Source organism: Eleutherodactylus coqui, chromosome 4 (assembly GCF_035609145.1).
Source record: "Eleutherodactylus coqui strain aEleCoq1 chromosome 4, aEleCoq1.hap1, whole genome shotgun sequence".
Taxonomy (NCBI): domain Eukaryota; kingdom Metazoa; phylum Chordata; class Amphibia; order Anura; family Eleutherodactylidae; genus Eleutherodactylus; species Eleutherodactylus coqui.
Genome location: NC_089840.1, coordinates 18275260 through 18296244, shown reverse-complemented (window position 1 = coordinate 18296244; position 20985 = coordinate 18275260). Strand labels below are relative to the sequence as shown.

Below are 20985 nucleotides of genomic sequence, written 5' to 3'. Positions count from 1 at the left end.
TAGATAGATAGATAGATATGAGATAGATAGATAGATAGATAGATAGATAGATAGATAGATATGGGATAGATAGATAGAAGTAATATTTGTGTGCCTGTATTATTCGCCTGTGTCTTATTTAGTCTTCATTAGGGCTCTATAGAGTAGGCAGATGTGAGCGCACCATGAACTAAGCCAAAGTGTGAATGAAATGCTGATTACCTGCGGACCGCAGGAAGCGCGGCTAAAGAGGTGCTGCGTGTCCTGGGATTCTGCAGCGAAGCAAATCAGCGATTTAAAGAAGAGAGAATTTTCTGACCTTTTGACACCATAAATGTTGTGTGTATGGGGCATGAAAACTAATCCCAGCTTCACACTGTGCGGCATCATAAACCAGCCTCCACAAAACAATTTGTAGAAATATGGATTTTTGCAGCTCGCCTTGTGAACTATTCTGATTCAATGTTTCAAGACTGAAATTCGCTACTTCGCTGCCCCCCCCCCCCCCTCGCCGTGCAGCACATATACAGCACCGCTTTCTATTTCTATCTGTCAATCAATCAATCAGAGCTCAGCCACATCCGGCTCTAATAGACGTATTGTTAGCAGATTCTAATTGCCTCACAGCTGTATTCTATGTAGTGTTATATATATTTTATATCTAGATTTAGTTCTGTTTAGTTCCAATTTTGGGCGTTTTACGGTATTTCCAGCTTCACATTTAGCGTGACAGAATATTAATACTGATGAGATAGCGGGGGGGTCCGGTCGCAAAGGAGCTTTAGATGTGGCCAGATCCATGGCTCAGTCTACTTTATAAGTTGAGCAGCGCCCAACGTAGGGAGAAGCTTACAGGTGCCTCTCTTAGGCATTCGAAGTGATTCCGAGGATTTATGCCGAGCGAGGGATTTCCGGGCTGCGGCTAACACATCACACCCAGCCGTGTGAATGGACAAGAAAACGCTCATTAGGCTCGGGACTTGATCACGTCATTTCTTCATTCACACAATTTAACGGCACGTTCAGGCGACCATTAAAACACATATGCTCGTATGAAGAAGCCCTAACACTGTGCTGCAACTGTACAAACTTTCTGACAGTTAGGGGGATCAATGAGTGGAACAGGTTGCCACGGGAGGTGGTGAGTTCTCCTTCAATGGAAATGTTCAAATAAAGGCTGGACAAATATCTGTCTGGGATGATTTAGTAAATCCGGCACTGAGCAGGGGGTTGGACCCGATGACCCTGGAGGTCCCTTCCAACTCTACCATTCTATGATTTTATGAAAATGGGACCGGGTGACTTCCTGTTCCAGCACTGCCAGACTCATCCACTTCCCCTTTATGATAACCAACAATCAAAGAGACATACCCATGAAGTAATTGCATCAACTTTTATCCCTTGCAACTGCACCATAATCCAATCATTCAGCTCCCTCCGTTACCCAACAGGCTGAACTGGATGGACATTTGCCATTTTTAGCCTATGTTACATTGACTTACCTGTGTAGCCGACTTGTTGTTGCAGGTGCATCATGGCGATGTCGCTATCCTTAGTGCGTTTGTTGTAATGCGGATTGATAACAATCTGATCAATCAGTCTCTTCTCCGTCTGCGGGGAGGTCAAGTTGGCACTATTGTGCAATCCAAGTACGGCTGTCCAATGGCCTGGGATTAAATTCCTCCTGCGGATCCCAACAGACACGCGCCCATTATTACCGACCGTACGACCAGCCGGACTGGTTTCCCCCGTATTATTTCGCCTCATTTGCTCTTTGTATCGGATTAAACAAGACAGCTTATTATAATTGCCGTGCGCTTTCCTCTCTGCACCGCAAGACGCACGTTCCTAATACGTAATTATCAGCAGGTTCCTCGATTCCAGCCAGAAGAAGTATAAATTATAACAGTAGCAAAAACAACAAAACAATTATGAAGGGCGATTAACTCAATTATTAGGACTCTTTAAACAGCGAGGTTAAATAATCTCCAGGCAATTAGTCATCGGCCGCACAACGTAAATGATTAGTAGGTTCCATCGCAGAAACAATTGGTTTGAAAGATCGGCTCTTGGCACCTCATTTCTGCATGAGGGAAGACTAAGTGCAGTAAACATTGCAGCTTATATCTGCTGGGGAACCAAATGGGAAATCATTTGCATATCGCTAAAGGCTTTATCTACTGACCACACATTTCCTGCAGACCGGTATTATATATTAACCAAACACATGAATATAAATGACCTGCACTCTGATTGGTCCAAGAGTTGCTGTTGGAATATTGAATTTCCCATGCTGGATAAGTGAATACAGAGCGGCCGTCAAATGGGCTGAGAATTTAATGGAGAATTCTGGTTTCTAGACAAGCCGCTCGTACGGGAAGAAAATCCAGGCTCATAAAAAGAAAAAAGTTAATAATTTACAACACTGCTGAAAAACAAAATCTCAGGAAAACTTAAGCATCCAAGTTTAAGCCCAACTAACTTAACCCTCTCCCATTGGGTGTCGCTGTATGAAGCGGGCTTGGCTTGGCTCAAAACAGCCACCATCGGTGATAACTGTGATCCTGGTTGTTAACCGTTTAACTACCACTGTCAATTCGGACAGTGGCATATAAATATAGCTATCAGGATAGTGAAGTCCTGGGTGTCATGGCGGTCGGGAGCTTCTGGAGGTCCCCAGGGCTGCCATGAATATTTATCCATTAAGATGTTCCTTTGGCACATCTTAATAGAATGACTACCGGACTACAGTATAATGTAGTTATATAGTCCAGTTTATTATAATATCACATTATTAATCCTGTATGGTAAACGCTGTCAAAAAACAAAAACAAATAAAAATTGTGGAAAAAAACCAGCAGAACGCATGTATAAAAAATGCGTGACCAAAGCATCAGATGCGTTTTTTATTCGCACTTGTTGTGCAGACACAAGATGGGAAAATTCACACATAAAAGTGCAGTCCTATCACTTTCCCCTGTTGTGGCTGTGACAGCTGCAGCAGGGGATTCCTTGGATGTGAAACGCCTGGATGCTTTGTTGTCAATGGTGCCGGCAGCAGCAGCGGCCCAATTGAAAACATAGGGAGTATATCACGCTATGCTGTAGCTTTCAATGGGGCTGGTGCTGCTGCCATCCCATTAAAAGCAATGGGATGAAGGCAAACCCCAAAGCGATGATTTCTGGGGGGTTGCTTGAATTATAAGCCCTTCCCTGAAAATCATCCCTAGCTGTTAAAAAAAAATGTAACTCACCTTGAAGCGCCGTCTGGCTCTTCTCCCCATCCCCAGCAGTCTTCACCTGTGTTCTGATGGCCAGGGATTGAAAACCTCCGTCCTCTGATTGGCTGAGTGAGGTAACAAATCAGAGGCAGTACTTTCTGTAGGTGGGGATTTTTCAACCCCTGGTCACCAGAATATAGAGAAGACAGTCGTCTATGGGGAAAAGAGCCGGACAGTGCTTCTAGGCGTTAATTTTTTTCTACAGCTAGGGATGATTTTTGGGGTAGAGCTTATATTTCAAGCCCCACCGAAAATCATCACAGCAGGGGTTGACTTCATCCTATTGCTTTCAATATGGCAGCAGCAGTGCCGGCCCCAGCGCCGGCAGTGAATTCCTTCATTTTCTTGTAAAAAAAAAGGTCATGTGACCGCTTTCATTGGAAAGCTTTGGTTCTAATAGATGCGAATCGAAGACACAACTATACGTGCGTTTAAAATTCACTCATCTGACTGAGCCCTAACTATGTAAATAAATGATTAAAAAATCAAATCACAAATCTGGTATTGGCACAATCGTAACGATGCACAAAAAAGGTTAACGCATTATTTAACCTGCATTTTGGACACCGTGAAAATAAAAAATTGAAAAAACATGGCGAAAATAGATTTTCCCTAGCCTGCCTTACAAACAAAATGGAGTAAAAAGTGATTAAAATGTCGCATGGATCAACAAATGGTACCATTAAAAATTTAAAATTTTCTTGCAAAGAAAAAGAAAGAAATCTTACATTGAACCGTTGATTAAAAAAAAAAAAGAAAAGTCCAAGGGTCTTCGAATGAGACCCTTAAAAAAAACATTTTTTTAATGTGTGAAAAAGTTAAAAAATGTATGTATATAAACTTGGTATCAGCGTAATCATACTGACCTGCAGAAATAATGTAACATACTATATAATCCGCTGGGTGAACACCGTTAAAAAAAAGAAAAATAAAACTGAATTTTGTTAAAGGGGTTGTCCCGCACCGAAACGTTTTTTGTTTTTTTTCAATAGCCCCCCCGTTCGGCGCGAGACAAACCCGATGCAGGGGTTGAAAAAAAAAACGGATAGTACTTACCCGAATCCCCGCGCTCCGGTGACTTCTTACTTACCTTGCGAAGATGGCCGCCGGGATCTTCACCCTCGGTGGACCCCAGGTCTTCTGTGCGGTCCATTGCCGATTCCAGCCTCCTGATTGGCTGGAATCGGCACACGTGACGGGGCGGAGCTACGAGGAGCAGCTCTCCTGCACGAGCAGCCCCATTCAACACGGAGAAGACCGGACTGCGCAAGCGCATCTAATCGGGCGATTAGACGCTGAAAATTAGACGGCACCATGGAGACGAGGACACTAGCAACGGAACAGGTAAGTGAATAACTTCTGTATGGCTCATAATTAATGCACAATGTACATTACAAAGTGCATTAATATGGCCATACAGAAGTGTATACCCCCACTTGCTTTCGCGGGACAACCCCTTTAATCTTGCCTCTAGAAAAAATGGAACAAAAAGTAATCAAAATGTTAGCGGTTCCGAAGAATGAAATAAATGAAGACTAGAGTTCATCCCACAAAAAGTCAAACCCCCACAGATCTCTGTCAATGGAAAAATAAAATTGTTATGGCTCTTGTACTGCAACGACACAATAGCATATAAAAAAAAAAAGTTTTTTAGTGTACAAAAATAGTGAAACATCAAACTGTAGAGACTTGGTATTGCTAGAGTCGTGCGGACCGAGAGATTAATCTTATCACATTATTAATTCTGCATGCTGAATCCCGTAAAAATAGAATAAAAACAATACAAATCGTGGAATTTCTTTTTTTCCCCCAATGCCTCTAGAAAAAATGTTATTAAAAGTTATACAATACACTGTGTTACCTTTAAAAATACAACTTCCCCTGCAAAAAAACAAGCCCTTGCATGGCTAGGTCAGCAGAACAATTAAAAGGTTAGAGCTCTGGGAATGTAATTATGAAAAAAACTGAAAATGTAGTTGGTCATAAGAGTTTGGTCAGAGCAGTGTGGTTTACACGCTGCTAAGCAACGTGTAAACCACGCTCCTGACATGCAGAAAAAGATGGAGTGAATGTCCTGCTTCTAGCCCCATGGAGCAGCCTGGTCACACATCCGTTGTACGGACAGCCTGCTTCCACAGCTCCCATAGGAGTACTTCCATAGCAACCACGCTTGTCTAACCGAGCCCTAAAGGAGCAAACAGGCTGTGGTACTAAGGGGTTAATAGATGGAGATTTATTGTTAACTTTTGTCTTCAATCTGCAGTTTTGAGGCAAATCACATAATACACATAATGACAAAACAACAAAGAGCTGTAACCTACCCATACACGCAATGCGCCGCGGACACCAGCCACTCGTTGCTGACCAATGACGCTCCACATGTTTGTCTTCCATTGAAGTAAAGGGACACGATCCATGGCCAGGCACCTACTGCTGCATCGGTCCCATTTACTATTTTGGAACTGCCGATACGCCTCGTTCCACACTCTGAGGGAAAATCGGTCAAACTTTAGTGTCCAGCGAGATGACAAAATAATAGGTGCGGTCAAATATTCACAGGGTCAACCTTTATCTAATGAGTTGGGTCAAACCTAGAGCTTTGATTGATGGTGGTGATGGCGGTGGGGCAGAGAACAGAGATTTACTTTCTGTGTTTTCTTTAACCCTTTAAAGGGGTATTCTGGGCAATTTCAAACTGATGATCTATCCTTTGGATAGCCCATCAGTAGTTGATGGACAGGGGTTTGCCACTCGGGACCCTTGCCCATCAGCTTACTGTCTAGTGCAGTGGGCAGGAGATTATTGAAATTAGTGGGAGCGATGCACTACTATTCCACTTCCTGCTTCTGTTACTGACATCCTGTCCTGGGCAGGAGGTGGAATAGCAGGGCTCCAATAGATTCCAATGGGAGTGATGCAGCCACTTTAAAGAACTAGAACATTTTTAATTTATTTGTATGGGTTGTTAAGAATGTGGCTATATGAAACATAGGTTTAAAAAAAGAAAAAACTTAAGAAAAAAAAGGAAAAAAAAGCACAAAAAAAGGGATTTTCATTACGATAGATTTTTTTAACCATTTTAATTTATTTTTTCAACCTTTTTTATGCTCCTGTAGGGGACTTGAACCTGCAATCTTTTGGTTGCTCAGATAATACATTGCAGTGTATTTTCCATATTAATTCAGATTAGCCGGCAGCAGCGAGTGCAATATGGGTCTGAGAAACCCAGACTGATATCGTGCTCATAAACATGTGGTCTTTCCCATGATTATGATGTGTTTTCTGAGATGCACATGCGATTTTCACGTGTTTATGACGCACAAAAAAGTCGTAGGTTGTTTCAATAGGAAGAATAAAAAAAATTGCATCGCACTCACACTTTATATGTGAAAACGATGGGTTTTTTTCCACATTTTTTTCTATCTTTGACCCTCAATCTAAGAAAAAAATCATCCATATGTATAAACACATAACACATTATTTTCTATCTTCTCATGCGAGTTCACAATCAGTTGGAAATCGCCCAAGGAAATCGTTCGTGTAAATACAGCCATAGAAGCCACAGCAAACCTGGGTCCATTGACCGGTGACCAGTTGTCATGGTAACCCTTTGACCTACTGTGATTGGATGATGAAGAGACAATGACATCACAGAGGGAGCTCCCTTCTCTGTTAATTTCATGTATGCCGTGATCAACCTGACAAGTAAGGGGTTAACAGTGGGAATCAGTGTTGTCTCTGATGTCGGCCATTGCAGCTGGAATCTGTCTCTCAGTCGCAGCCAGCTCCCTCTGACGGCATGGGATCACTCATATGCCAAACATGTATGACATTTTGTGGGATCCCCTTCCCTCCCACGATGCGCATGTAAACTACAGGGCAGGAAGGGAGTTAGCATGAAAACCTGACTTATACCAAAGGTCATTTTCTGATGGAGCCTTTCTCTTAAAGGGCCATTCTGGCAAAAATGCATTTTTCCATCTCTGCCCCCTCCTCACCTGATTGCCTATCGCACTCTGGAGGTCTCCTCTGGGTATTTCAGCAACTACTATGCAGCGCAACTGCCTGTCTGATGTTTTTCAGGCACCGCCCTAAAGCTGAGATTTTCTTACTTTCCGTTTCACATCTTTCCCATGATGCATCAGCACAGCAATAGCTAAGGCTACATCATCCTGTCTGCTGGGGTGACACTTTATTGTTGCCTTCACCTAAATAAGCTACGGACCACAACTATATATTCAGGAGGATGAGCTGTGATCTCCTCTATTATACCAGTGTGACAGAAGTTGTGTGATCATCATCAGTAACTTTGACAGGAGTGTCTGTGTCTCCTTCTAGGCAGTTTCTATGGTAGGTCCACATAATATCAGACTGAGAATATGACTAGAAACTGAACATATAACCCCAAGTAGATCTGAGCGGGTCAGAACTGAGATCACATGACCATCCGAGGAAAAAGAGGCCAATAGTTCAGACAGAAAAAATAACTAACCGAAATAACACGACAAACTTGTATACACGGGGGGATAGCTACATAATGGATGAATGGCCCTTCAGGTGAATCATAACTATTGGTAATAGTAGGGCTCTTATATTAATGGATGGGAAGCATTTTTTTGTTCCATTCCTAGAAAAAGAGTCCATCTAATTGGAAGATGAGTCAATGTGCAATTATTTCTATACTAGTAGACATGTACGCAGGTGATACCTACCTCTAGGGTTGCATTCAATGTCAACAACATTATGACTAGCGCAAGAGTTACTGTAAAAGAAAGAAAAGATAAGCGTTAATATCTCCGCGGCGAATGAAGCGACCACAAGATCTGTTCACCCCTGGATGTTGTGCTACATGTTCTATCATCAGCTGCAGTACAATGGGGATGTTTACAGCCACTTGTAGTCTTGTATTCACCCACTTTACTTAATGTGTTCTTCTTTATGACTAAGTAATAAAATAAATCACTGTTACATAATAGGAGAAACTGAAGAAAGAAGAAAAACACAAACAAGCAATTAAACTGCTTTTAAAACTGTTCACATCGATGAGTCAATCTGCAGTCACCGAGTGGTGATGGCAAATTACAGGAACCGAAGATGCAATTCAAGAGGTTCCTCTAATACATGGTCCCTTTATTGGAGCCCCCAGCCCTTTCATGATGGAAATTCTCTCCGTGACCCCGGAGTGCAGGATAAAATCATGTGACAAGTTTTCCGTAAATCCGTTTCAGTGTGAATCTACATTACATTGGAAAATGCAGCAATCTGAGTGACTTCTAATGAGGCCCGGTCATCGGTCTAAACTAGGCATGGCCAGATGTTACTGCCAACCACATGGGGTTTTCTCATGTAATGGTGTGGGGAGTATACAGAGAATGTGTGATTGAGAAAAAACATCCATTTAAGCCAGAAGAAGAACCCTGTGTTGGTTTGAAAGCTCGCATTAAAGGGGTTGTCCCGCGGCAGCAAGTGGGTCTATACACTTCTGTATGGCCATATTAATGCACTTTGTAATGTACATTGTGCATTAATTATGAGCCATACAGAAGTTATAAGAAGTTTTTCACTTACCTGCTCCGTTGCTAGCGTCCTCGTTTCCATGGAGCCGTCTAATTTTCAGCGTCTAAGCTCCAAATTAGACGCGCTTGCGCAGTCCGGGTCTTCTTCTTTTCTCAATGGGGCCTCTCGTGCCAGAGATCAGCTCCGTGTAGCTCCACCCCGTCACGTGCCGATTCCAGCCAATTAGGAGGCTGGAATCGGCAATGGACCGCACAGAAGCCCTGCGGTCCACCGAGGGAGAAGATCCCGACGGCCATCTTCAACCGGTAAGTAAGAAGTCACCGGAGCGCGGGGATTCAGGTAAGCGCTGTGCGTTTTTTTTTTAAAGTCCCTGCATCGGGGTTGTCTCGCGCCGAACGGGGGGGGGGGGGGGGGGGGGAAAGAAAAAACCGTTTCGGCGCGGGACAACCCCTTTAACATCATGTATTTTTGTTAGCCATTAAAAGGTATCATATCTACAAGATGACTTGGTTTTAGCCTCACATGTGAGATCCACTACTTCATTGCTTTCCCATAATGATTTTCCCCTTGCAGGCAGCCTCTTATGATATCTTGATTTATAGCTCCAGAATAAGTTTAGCCTCATAGTAATACAGGACATTGGGGCAGGTTTATAACTGGCGTTGTGGCAGAATTCTTGTGTAGGTTGCACCTTTTTGGCGCCAATCAACATATTAACTCTTAATTGGCTCCAAAAAGAAAAACTGTACCATCTCTCACTCCGCTTTTCGACAAAGTGTCTTGAAAAGTCGGGCAGCTTTCCACTTGACCAGAACTTTATGCCATGCAACTTTTTAAAAAAAAGTCATACAATTTGTTGCAATCTCACGCCAGTAGCCGGGTGGTGTACAAATAACTCTAACCCCTAGACATTACCAGAGGTGCAACAATTTTGTCAGCATTGTAATACATTTGTTACATTTTAAGGCCTCGGTCACACGACCGTTTTTTTGTCCGATCTGCAGACGTGCTTGCCATCTGCAGGTCTATAGACTAAATGCATCCCAATGGGATCGGTCACATCTCCGCTTTTTATGCGGATGTGCGATCAATTATAGGACACAATGATTCGCAGATCGCACCTATCTGCGTTCTGCGCATTGCTGTGTTCTATATATGCGCTCAATGGGGCCGGCAGCAGCAGCGCCGACCCCATTGAGAACATATACTAAAGATCGTTCTCCTCTGCCACAGCTGTAACAGCTGTGGCAGAGAAGAACGATGTTCGCCCATTGAATTCAATGGAGCCGGCAATACAGAGGCAACTCTTACTCACTCATTCATGAATTGATTGGTGAGGGCTGTGACCAATCAGAGGCAGCTCATTCAGCAGGCGGAGATTTTAAATCCCCGGCTGCTGAATACTACACAAAGCAGTTCAGGAGAACTGCCGGCCGGCCGCCGCTGTACTCCGGCTGCAGGGAAAAGGTGAGTATACATTTGTTTTTTTTATTTTTACACATTTTAGGATGATTTTCAGGGAAGGGCTTATATTTTTAAGCCCTTCCCGAAAATTCATCCCGCGCTTGCCGGCAGCCCATTGCTTTCAATGGAGCCGGCTCTATTGCTGGCTCCAATGAATTCAATGGGCGAACATAGTTCTCCTCTGCCACAGCTGTGCCAGAGGATAGCGGGCAGTGTGGGGCGGTTTCATTGAAAACGCTGCTAGGTGCAGCTTTTTCAGCGAATCGTTGGCCCCGGTCACGCGATTTGCGGATGCGCATCTGTTATGCGATCCGCAAATCGCGGGAAAAAAACGCCCGTGTGACCGAGGCATAAAGGACGTCTGTCTCAATTTTAGAATGCTAGGCGAATATACTTTTAAATATGCATCAGCATAAATAATGCAGCATTACCCGTATCTTTTCCAAATGTATCTCCCATGCCAAGATGTAGCCATAATGCTTCTTGCGCACAGTATGCTAATTAGCTGAGCACTACCCGGTGGGCAGTCCACCTCGGACAGTGGTCTGGGCTCTCTTCCTGCCTACTGTACTAAAACTCACCCCCTTTCTTTCTAAGTGATGCCTCAAGCTCTCTAATGCACATGTGCCGAAATGACCAATCAGGTGCCTGCTCAGTGACCCGGGCTAGACTGATATCACATGCATGTGCCATTGTCTGTGCATCACGTCAATCTGGCATGTGTCCAATTATTATTATTTCTTAGTGAATCCTCTGCTAAAAATTACCATCCAGAGGATTGCTTTTGTTGAAGATGATGGCCAGTATGCAAAATATAGTTATGCAATGGGCACAACTACACTTGGCGTCATGGAGCGTAGTTACTCTTGAATGAAGGGAATCCCTTCCCCTTCGCCAGCTTTTCAAACTCTGTGCCACAGTGCAGGAGTTTGAAAATAAGAGCAGGAAGCTAGGTGCCGCTCGCTCCTCCTCCCACGCAGTATTCACCACAGGGCAGGTCTCATCTTTTTTCTTCTGCACAATTAACAGGTGAGAATCCTGATAGAGAAAACGAAACCAATGAAATCCATTGATATCAGTGGTTTTGTTTTGTCCCGTTATACGGCCGTGATAATCATAGCCACGCTCGTCTGAATCCGCCCTTAATCAAAACGGTGCTTTCCTCCAAAGCTTTCATTGTATCATTACTATAATAATATCCTTGTTACTTTAGTTTTGACTTAGTCGCTAGTACCTGCACCGTTACATCCTGCCTTGTAAGTCATAGAGAAGGACATACAGAGAGAATGAACCCGCTCACCAGCACGATGCACGGACCTGACCGAAATCAATTGCAGAAGACAGCAAAAAAAAAAAGGATCCAACGTCCATAAAATCACGGCTTTATTGGAACATATTAAAATCTCAACAGGAAGGACATGCAACGGCGCCACAAACCGACACGTTTCAAGCTGTCACAGCAGCTCTTAGTCATGGCAAGTCGTGGAAAGGGACATGTCCTCTGAGTTTCTTCTATTACGGGTTAAGGTAACTGTCAGCTGACAGCTGTTGTATCGTCTTAGTTTCTATAAGGAATCTTATTTATAACCTCAGGGAGAGGGATAAGTGCTGGCGGACACGCCTGGTGTCAGGAAATAGAGTTAATCCACTTGATCCCTGCTGGATACACACATATTGGGGTATATGCATTAGACTTTGGTTATTTGACAAACAAAAGTAGCAATTTTAGTAAATGAGCGATGTTACAATAACTCTGTAGTGCCACCTATTGGAAGGCAGAATTTCTGCAAGTCAATTTCTAAACTTCTTAAGAGGTCTTATAACATGACTGGCAGTATAAGCCAAAACCAGAGTCCACCTCCAGACGCCAGACTGAAAATGTGCCGACTTCCTGACGCAAATGGAAACCTTTAGTTAGAGCAGTGTTTCATATGTCGTTCTAAGTAAACTAGCCAGACTGAAATCTAGAGCAGCTCCAATACATTACAGTAAGGCCGCTTTTACTCGGCCGAGAAAATCTCGCAAAATTTGTGCTTTGGGAGACGCACAAATCTCACATGAATTTGAACCCCAGTCTCTCGTATGGGGTCGTATACATGAGCGATGTTTTCCTGCATTGCGATGTGGGAGCAAATCGTGGCATGTCCTATCTTTGGGAGCTCCCGCGGAACACCTCGCCCATTGTTTTCAATGCGGCTGGAAAACACCAGAAAATCAAGTGTTTGCCCTTGAAAACAATGGGAAACACTTACCAATTCCTACAAGATCGCAACTGTACTGGAGGAATGGAAGGCATTGCATCTGTGGGGACATTGCACGTTCCCGAGCGCGATATCGAGCCGAGTTTCACGGCCTGTGCATGGCTATTCTCCCTAAAGCTAGGCACTGCATTTTTTTTTAAATGTCGGGCCTGGCGTAAAAACCCAGTAAGTCAGAATTTTGTAGCTTGCTTCCAAGTTGAAGCTTTTGTTTGCTAGAAAACTAGCATACAAACTATCACAGATACGTCCCTTTAACTTTATATCACCTATTAGTTGGCTTTGTTTTACGACATTTTTGCAGCAAAATGTTGGTGCATTTTTGGTGCAAGAGGTCGATCACCCCCCTTTTCCAACAAAGCCACGCCAACTTTCCATGAAGCCACAATCTTTATCGGGCATGCAAAAAAAAGTTTCTAAAATTTGGGGCCATACAAATCAATTTACACAAATTCATTACTGATTTGCACCAAAAAGAACAGATGTCCCACCTCTCATTCCACTCTTCAGAACTGTTGGGTGGTGAAATTCGAGTGGAGCGAGATTTTTAGAGACATCTATGATGTGCAACTTTTTAAAAAATGCAACATTTAATACATTTTTCATATCTTTAAACTGGAGAAGGGAAGAAAAGCTGCCTGGAAGCTGGCATAAATGTGGTGCGAAGCATGTAAGATGTCATTCACATCAGCGTCGGAGGCTCCGTTTGGAATCCCCATCACTAATTTCTGCAGCAGGATGAAATTATACTGCATGCAGCATTACTTTATCCTGGCAAATCTGGCAAAATGCCGGGCGCAGCTGGAAACCAACGGACACCATTATACTCAATGGGGCATCTACTGACATTCAGTTTCATAATATGACGGTTCTGTTTGGCCAGAGGTTGCCATTTTCCTGTACCTGAACGCAGCAGGTAGTGATGTTAACAAGCCTCAAGGCCTCCTTAGCAGTAGTGCTATTGTGCACTTTTTTGCACGTAGAAAAATTGGCCGTGGGATCCTTAACCATTAACCCTGTCCAATCCACTGTCTGACGTCTGAAGACATTCTGATTGAAGGCTGTACAGCTCTGATGATGGAAGACGTCGAGGAGGGTATTCTTACTGTATATTACTGGCCGCTCTGTTGTCAGGGGCCTCTCCAGCATGTCCCATACCACAGTACTGCATCTAGCCAGCAGATGGCGCCATTGTATAATGGCAGAAAGAGAAAGCCCCCTAGGAAACCCTGAATCCGAAATTGCATTGCAAAGGGTTAAAACTCATAGGTTTCAATGGGTGCACTTACATTGGCTGATTTCCTGGGTGAAAACACTTGACATAGTCTATTTTGGGATGCATCTGTGCATTTGAGGCTCCTTAGGAGCCTATGGTAAATGCAAACATGCCCTTGTCCTCCAAAAATTGCGCTATTCACGGCGCAAATTCCCAGTGTTAATCGATAACACCGGGGACAAATTAGGCTAGCCCGTCCACTAAGTAGGCGGGCCCACCCACTCATTAGAATGCCCCGCCTGTTCAAATAAAGCACGAGTGTCTCTCGCGTCAATGTGAACAGGGTCGGCAGTGGGGCAAAGAACAGTAAGGAGTGTAGATCCACTCACCAGAAAATGAGATCGAGCTCCATTCAGAGTGCAATCACATCCTCCTCCGCGTGATTATGCCTACACTACGGTCAAGGAGGCCTCAGTCAATTTTCTGGTGCAATTTGCAATAGTAAATCTACCCCAATATTTTAATACTCATTAGACTCTCAGCAAATCCCACTGAAAACAGCAGAATTTGCAGAAAATACGCTCATGTCGATGGGCACCTTTAAGCATCCTCACCATTACCTTCTATCCGCCCGTTTTCAGAGCCTCTGCTGTTCTTCTGCAGCAGGAGCCTCATCCTTCCCTTTTCTCAATCGCACAGAATTTGTACAACATGGTATAAAATCCTCAAATAAACCATAACCGAGCACGTCCACATTATACCCCGCAGCCCAATCCTATGTACAACCAGAGAAAGAGAAGAGCCTATGACCAGCTTTATATAGCTCTAATCCATCTCTCTATATATAACTTTACTGATATTTCTCCTGCAACGCCATCCGAAATGAAATGTTTTATGATATTGGCCACTAGAGATCAGTAGATCCTAAAAAATTGTCTGCCTCACGACTTGATATTAGAGCGGCTTACACAGAGGTTAAACTCCAGCACAATGCAAAGCATGTATTGTATTCCCACATGTATTGAAAATACTGCAATGTTATTGCAGAATAGAAAGTAAACGCAGAAGGCGAAAAGAAAGCAACAGTAATCAATAGGCTGTTCACACATACACGAGACTCTGTGCCAGGGGCTTCCCAGCATAGCAAAAAAAATATATATCAGACAGACAAAAGCTGATACATAATAACAAACGGAATGATAATAATAATAGAAGGAAAAAAGTATCAAATAACTAAATAAACAAATAAATAAAAACATATTTTATAAACAAAACAACCGTTTTTTTATGAAGAAAGTTTACGGAAGAGACAAGGCGATTTCCTGGAATCCAGTGATATTGCCGCTACAGCGCTTTGATTATACAAGACCCGTCTTGGAAGTTATAGCGTCTCCAGCAGCATTAGTAAGGGAATTTGATTCTGCTAACACAATTTGTTGTGTTAATCCCCTCCCTTTTCTCTCTTATCAGCACATAATTGAGCTAAATGGAAAAAATGGAAATCGCCGTACGGCTCCGAAACTTAATATACACATCATCTTAACAAAATCAATTTTGCAATAAACGGAGCCCTTACTTTTTTTTTTTTTTCTATCCGCGTGAAAGCCGGCAGATTTCAGTGAACAATAAGTTTTAAATCGAAATTCGACAAGTTTGTCACCCTGATCTGGACTGGCAGGTTTCCATGGCGACGGATAAAGCGATTCTATCGCCAACTACAGTATGTCGTCGCCCTTTATTTAAAATAAAAAATGCTGATCCTTTGAACAATTGGTAGATTAAATTAGTGGAGGAGGAAAGATAAAAGGCTTCTCGGCTGAGATCCTTAACTCAGTAAGCTGATAGAGCGAGCTGTAAAAAAGTTTTATATCCTGTCATATATAAGGCTGTTTACACCTGCCGTCTTTTGTTCTGGTTTAAAGGGAATGTGTTGTGAGAAAATGATCTATTATAGAAATCACATTTTTGGGTTGAACATATTTTTTAAGAATTTTTGATTATTTTTTTTTTTTTTACATTTTAAGTCAAACTTTATATAAAAAAAAACCCAAATCCTAAAATCCTCCATTTTCCACACTGACCACAGAGCCTAATGCTGGTCTGTCACTTCCTCATCTGTAGAGAAAGCTTTAGAGCATTCATTTCACTATCATCACAGGCAGGATTACACTGCGAGGTGAGCTCTACATGTAGATAGCACAGGATCCACCATTCACAGTAGGTATAAGCTGTGACTATCTACTCTCGCTTCCTTCAATATGACCAATGAACAGGTCCAAGAGCATGCTTAGAACAGTCTCCCATACAAGTCAATGGGTCCCGTATTGTTCTGAATGGCCCATTAGGCTGCTGTAAATGCTCTAAATGTATCTCATGAAAGATTGACGCCCCCATAGTCACGTACTGACAGCACTAACCCTTTGCAATCCAATTTTGAATTCAGGGTTTCCTAGAGGGCTTTCTCTTTCTGCCATTATACAATGGCGCCATCTGCTGGCTAGAGCCAGTACTGCGGTATGTGAGATGCTAGCGAAGCCCCCGACAACAGAGCGGCCAGTAATATACAGTAAGAATACCCTGCCAGATGTCTTCCGAAGCTGTGCAGCCTTCAATCAGAATGTCTTTAGACGTCAGACTGTGGATTGGAAAGGGTTAAGCAGATTAGAAAGATGTAATATGTTTTGTCTATCTGGGTTTAATAATAAAAAATGTATGATAGAGTTCCTTTAGTGCCACTTTTTTTCGCTTTTCAAAAAAAACAAAAAACGTCCATCTAACTGATGCAAAACGCAGCGAACAGATCTGGTATTTTGTCCGGTAGTTTCCGCTTGTAACAACTTCTTATCCGTTATGATCTGTTTTTAATGGATCCATTTTTTTCTCTTTAGACTTCACATCAGTGTTTTGTTTCCAGTTTTTCTGTTCTGTCCTAAAAGCAAAAAATGGGTAAAAACATGGATCCAGTAAAAGTGCCATTCATTTCAATGGACGTGAGCATTCCCACAGCTGTTTTCACTATGCTGAGAGATTCTCTCGCAGTGACCTACAATTTACAGCTAGAGGTACTAAGGAAAACTGCAAAGAAACTCCATCATACCTACACAAGGATGAGCGTCTGAAAACCATATTCCCGAACCCTCCCCTTCTGTGTTACAGGCAACCCCCAAATTTGATGAACTTTATAATCAGGAGCGCATTGCTCTTGGACACGAATAAAGGAACTTATCCCTGCAATGTAAGGAGCTGCAATACCCGCTCACATATACTGACCACGGACAGGATACAAATCCCCAACACACAGCAGGACTATAAGATCCCCGGGACATTCACATGTTCCATGTCTGATGTTGTGTACCTGATCTTGTGCAGTAAATGTCCTGTTGGGGGACTTTATGTTGGAGAAACAGGACAAAAACTGAAAGCGAGAATGAGGTCTCATCACCACACAATTAAACACACAAAGACTGAATTACCCGTGGCCGAGCACTTTTCTAGTCACGGACACAACATAGAACACATGAAAGTTATTATACTTAAAGGCAATTTCAAATCCCAAAGCCATAGAATAATTTGGAAATACAAATTTATAACAACTTTTGACACTTTCAACAGAGGGTTAAATTCTTCAAGAGGATTCATGTGTGACTGGGAAGTTTGAGAAATCTATAGCACAGATAACACTCTGGCCTGGTGACCCCCTAACACTAATACAGAGACCATAAAACCTTCACATCTTTATCAATGGACTATTTAAGTATGTATTTATTTCTCTACTCATCTTGTTGTATTTTTTTAACTGCAAATTAATCACATCCATGTCTGTGTCTTGTCATAAGTTAGGGGTGTATATATGCATGTCTCTTCAGATCTATTTCATTATTTCTAAGGAAGAACCCTGAGAGGTTTGAAAGCTCACTATAACATCATGTATTTTTGTTAGCCATTAAAAGGTATCATATCTACAAGATTACTTGGTTTCTCTTGCTGGGAACAATCACATTTTGTGAAATTCCATCTAACAATTCCATCACAAGTACCAAAACCAGCAATGCCTGGGTATAGCTCTGCTTATCATGTCTTGCGGAAGAGGAGAAAAAGGGAGGGGAACTAGTGAAAATATATGGTACCAATGGGTCTTCAGCTATTTCCATAGACTATTCATAAAGATGAAAACGTTTAATCACAGACGTTTAATCACATGATAAATCTCTAACGGATCTGTTATAATTTTTTTCTCCAATGAGATATGCCATCATGGCAAGAATTGATATTAGCTTGAAGTCAGTGGGTCCATCTCTACAATTTGTCTAAGACTAGTCCAGGCATTCACCTCGATTTTTGTGTAGGCTATTTTAAAGTCACTATGGTGGCAAATTAAGGAATTGCAGACACCCCATTAATAGTTTTCATGATATGCGGTTGCAGCTGCCATCTTACCTCACCTCCCTGCACTGGTGGCTGTGGTGCATCTTCTCTCCATGTCTACAGCAGATGCTGAGCTTCAGCCACCTGCCTGTCCTCCTTTAGTGTCCAAAGGAGGCATGTGTGCAGACCCTCAGAGTCTTAAAGGCCCAGTGCGCACCCTGCTATTTTGTTCCTGCTAATCCCAGAGCACCTCTTGTAATTTCAGGCACCTTCTCCCTAAGGAATATGCCTTAGCTTTTGGGCTTTCTGACCCAGCTGAAGGTGCCATTTGTTTCTGTTGATTTTCCAATTTCTGACTTGTGGTGAGTTCTAACTTTTCTGCACTCTCCATTCCTGACCCTGGAATATTGTATTGACCCTGACTGCCCCAAATTCTGTCTTGTTGTCCTGTGCCGAACCTACTCTGTGTGCCTTTACCTCTGCCTCGGCCTCTAATTTTCAAGTTGCGCTGCCTGCTTCAACTCAGAACTCTCTGACTATGCATCTGTTCACACCCTCAGGTACTGCACCATGGTCTATTAAAGCATCAGCAAGCACACAATTTGGACCACTTCCAGTACAATGGTCTGAGGATCTTGCAGTGTAGACCAGATCCTGATGAGTAGGGTGAAAGGGTGAAAACCAAGGTTCCTCAGATTTTGCCTCTTGATCTAGCCCAAAGTCAAGCTAGTGTGTAGCACAGTGGGTCGACATTGGCTGATCCTGACAATAGTCAAGGCTGGCCATACAAAAGAAATATGATGCGTTGCATAAAGCAACTATGTTTGGAGCTGATTCAATAGATGTGGAAAACAACACATCACACACAAAACTACATTCCGGTTGCTAATGTGGCAAGAAAAAATTGGCTTTCCAATCTCAATTGGTGGTAAGATATCTAACTGTTTTAAGACTATTAGGGTCTCCTATAACCCACTATAGCATTCCCTTAGACCTCCGGAGTGGCACATGAGTGATGAGCACCACCATACCGTTTCTATTACAAAGGCAACAGATTGGTTTCATTGTATGCCTGCCATCTCTAGGAGAGTCACAGATGGCCAATTAATTCTTGATGATTGAAGGAGTCATCTAATCACGTCAGGGTACGTCTAGTGAACCTGGAGCATTAAATGACAACTCCCTGGTGATTGTTTTGTGGTAGATAACATGAACGACATTTCTGTTGATGAACTCAACTACATTCTTATCCTCATAGCTTTGAATATGGTTTCCTGGCTGCACATTTCAGGAGGTGGATTATGTCAATTATATATAGAGATCAAGCTGTTTGCCTCATGGGGCTCTAATCAAATGTTAGTCCGCAGTGTAACATGTAATAATAAAGATCAAATATTCTATAAAGAAACTGTAATGAGGGAGGCAGAACACTAAATGGCAGATCTAAGCTACACCTCTAGCAGTTGCCTTTCACTGGTACTAACTTTGTCTCTTAGTACTCAGATACCCCCAAGGTTTCCATCAGAGCCAAATGATGTACCAGCTGGATTCCACAAGAAATATAAATACGAAGCACGTATCAACGTAGTTAAAACACAAATGCAACTAGGGTTTCACCATTAATTGAGAGAGGAAGAGGATGACAGTAACCAAATGATGAGGATGAAGATGAATATGATGAAGCTGACAGTAAAAACTGAAACAGATGGTATGGAACCAAATAAATGCTGACTCTAACATTGGCTCTGCGTTCATCCCTTTCACTTTCTAATCTTGCCTCAACACTGTCCTTTGACACTGGACCCCACTGTCCCTTTACAGCTCCAATGAGCCTGTCTAAAATACTATCCCTGAGAACCAGCTTTTGTTTAAGTATCTACACCATCCATATGTAAAAAAGTGAAACTATGTATGTTTGTTTGTTTATTCCTTATAGGTTCCTACATGCCTTGCTGGATCTCAACTAAACTGGGTACACATACTTTTTATTATAAAACGTAAAATACTGGGGTGTTTCAACACTGTGTTGCTCATATTAACCAATCACAGCACAGCTTTCATTTTGCTAGGCAACCCCAGCTTCAATAGGGCTGAAGGGGTTAAAATAATAAACTGAAACATACTTACCCCTACATTGCCGCCTGGATCCAGCACTGCAGCCACAGTTGTTGTGATCACTGACATCATATAATCATATAATGATAGAGTTGGAAGGGACCTCCAGGGTCATCACATGCAACCCCCTGCTCAATGCAGGATTCACTAGAACATCCCAGACAGATGTCTGTTCAGTTTCCGTTTGAAGACTTCCATTGAAGGAAAACTCACCACCTTCCATGGCAACCTGTTCCACTCATTTATCAACCTCACTGTCAAAAAAATGAAAGGGAGGAGACACAGCTTAGATATTAGGCAGTGAAGTTGATCAATAAGTGGAACAGGTTACCACAAGGGGGCAGGGGTGGGGAGTTCTCCTTCAAAGTAATTCTTCAGAGGCTGGACAGACATCTATCTGGGATAATTTAGTGGATCCTGCACTGAGCAGGGGGTTGGACCCGATGACCCTGGAGGTCCCTTCCAACTCTATCATTCTGTGAGCAGTCATCTGAGTTTCTGTATTTCAATGATCACAACAATCAACAGGACCTCAGCGGGGCTGCAGTACTGAATCCTGGCGGCCATGAAGGTGTAAATATATTTCAATTCATTATTTTGACCCCTTCAGCCTCATTGAAGTGGGGTTGCCCGGTAACCAGACAACCCCTTTAGGCCTCATGTCCACAGGAAAAATCAGGCCCATTCTACATGGAGAATCCGTAGCGGGTCCCTCCTGCCCCATGGACATGAGGCTAAAAAATAAGAATAAACTCACCTGCTGCAGACGGTGCAGGTCTTCCCTTCTTCG

At 42.7% G+C, this 20985-nt stretch overlaps 1 protein-coding gene across 1 annotated transcript in view; it reads right to left on the bottom strand.

Moving 5' to 3' along the window:
• Window positions 1-20985, bottom strand: part of TMPRSS15 (transmembrane serine protease 15) — a 137086-nt gene that overhangs the window by 27365 nt on the left and 88736 nt on the right. Inside the window, exons 3-4 of the mRNA XM_066601510.1 lie at window positions 5582-5747; window positions 1482-1663 (exon numbers count right to left, since the gene is read on the bottom strand). Coding sequence (XP_066457607.1) covers window positions 1482-1663; window positions 5582-5747 — 348 coding nt within the window. The remainder of the gene's footprint in view (window positions 1-1481; window positions 1664-5581; window positions 5748-20985) is intronic.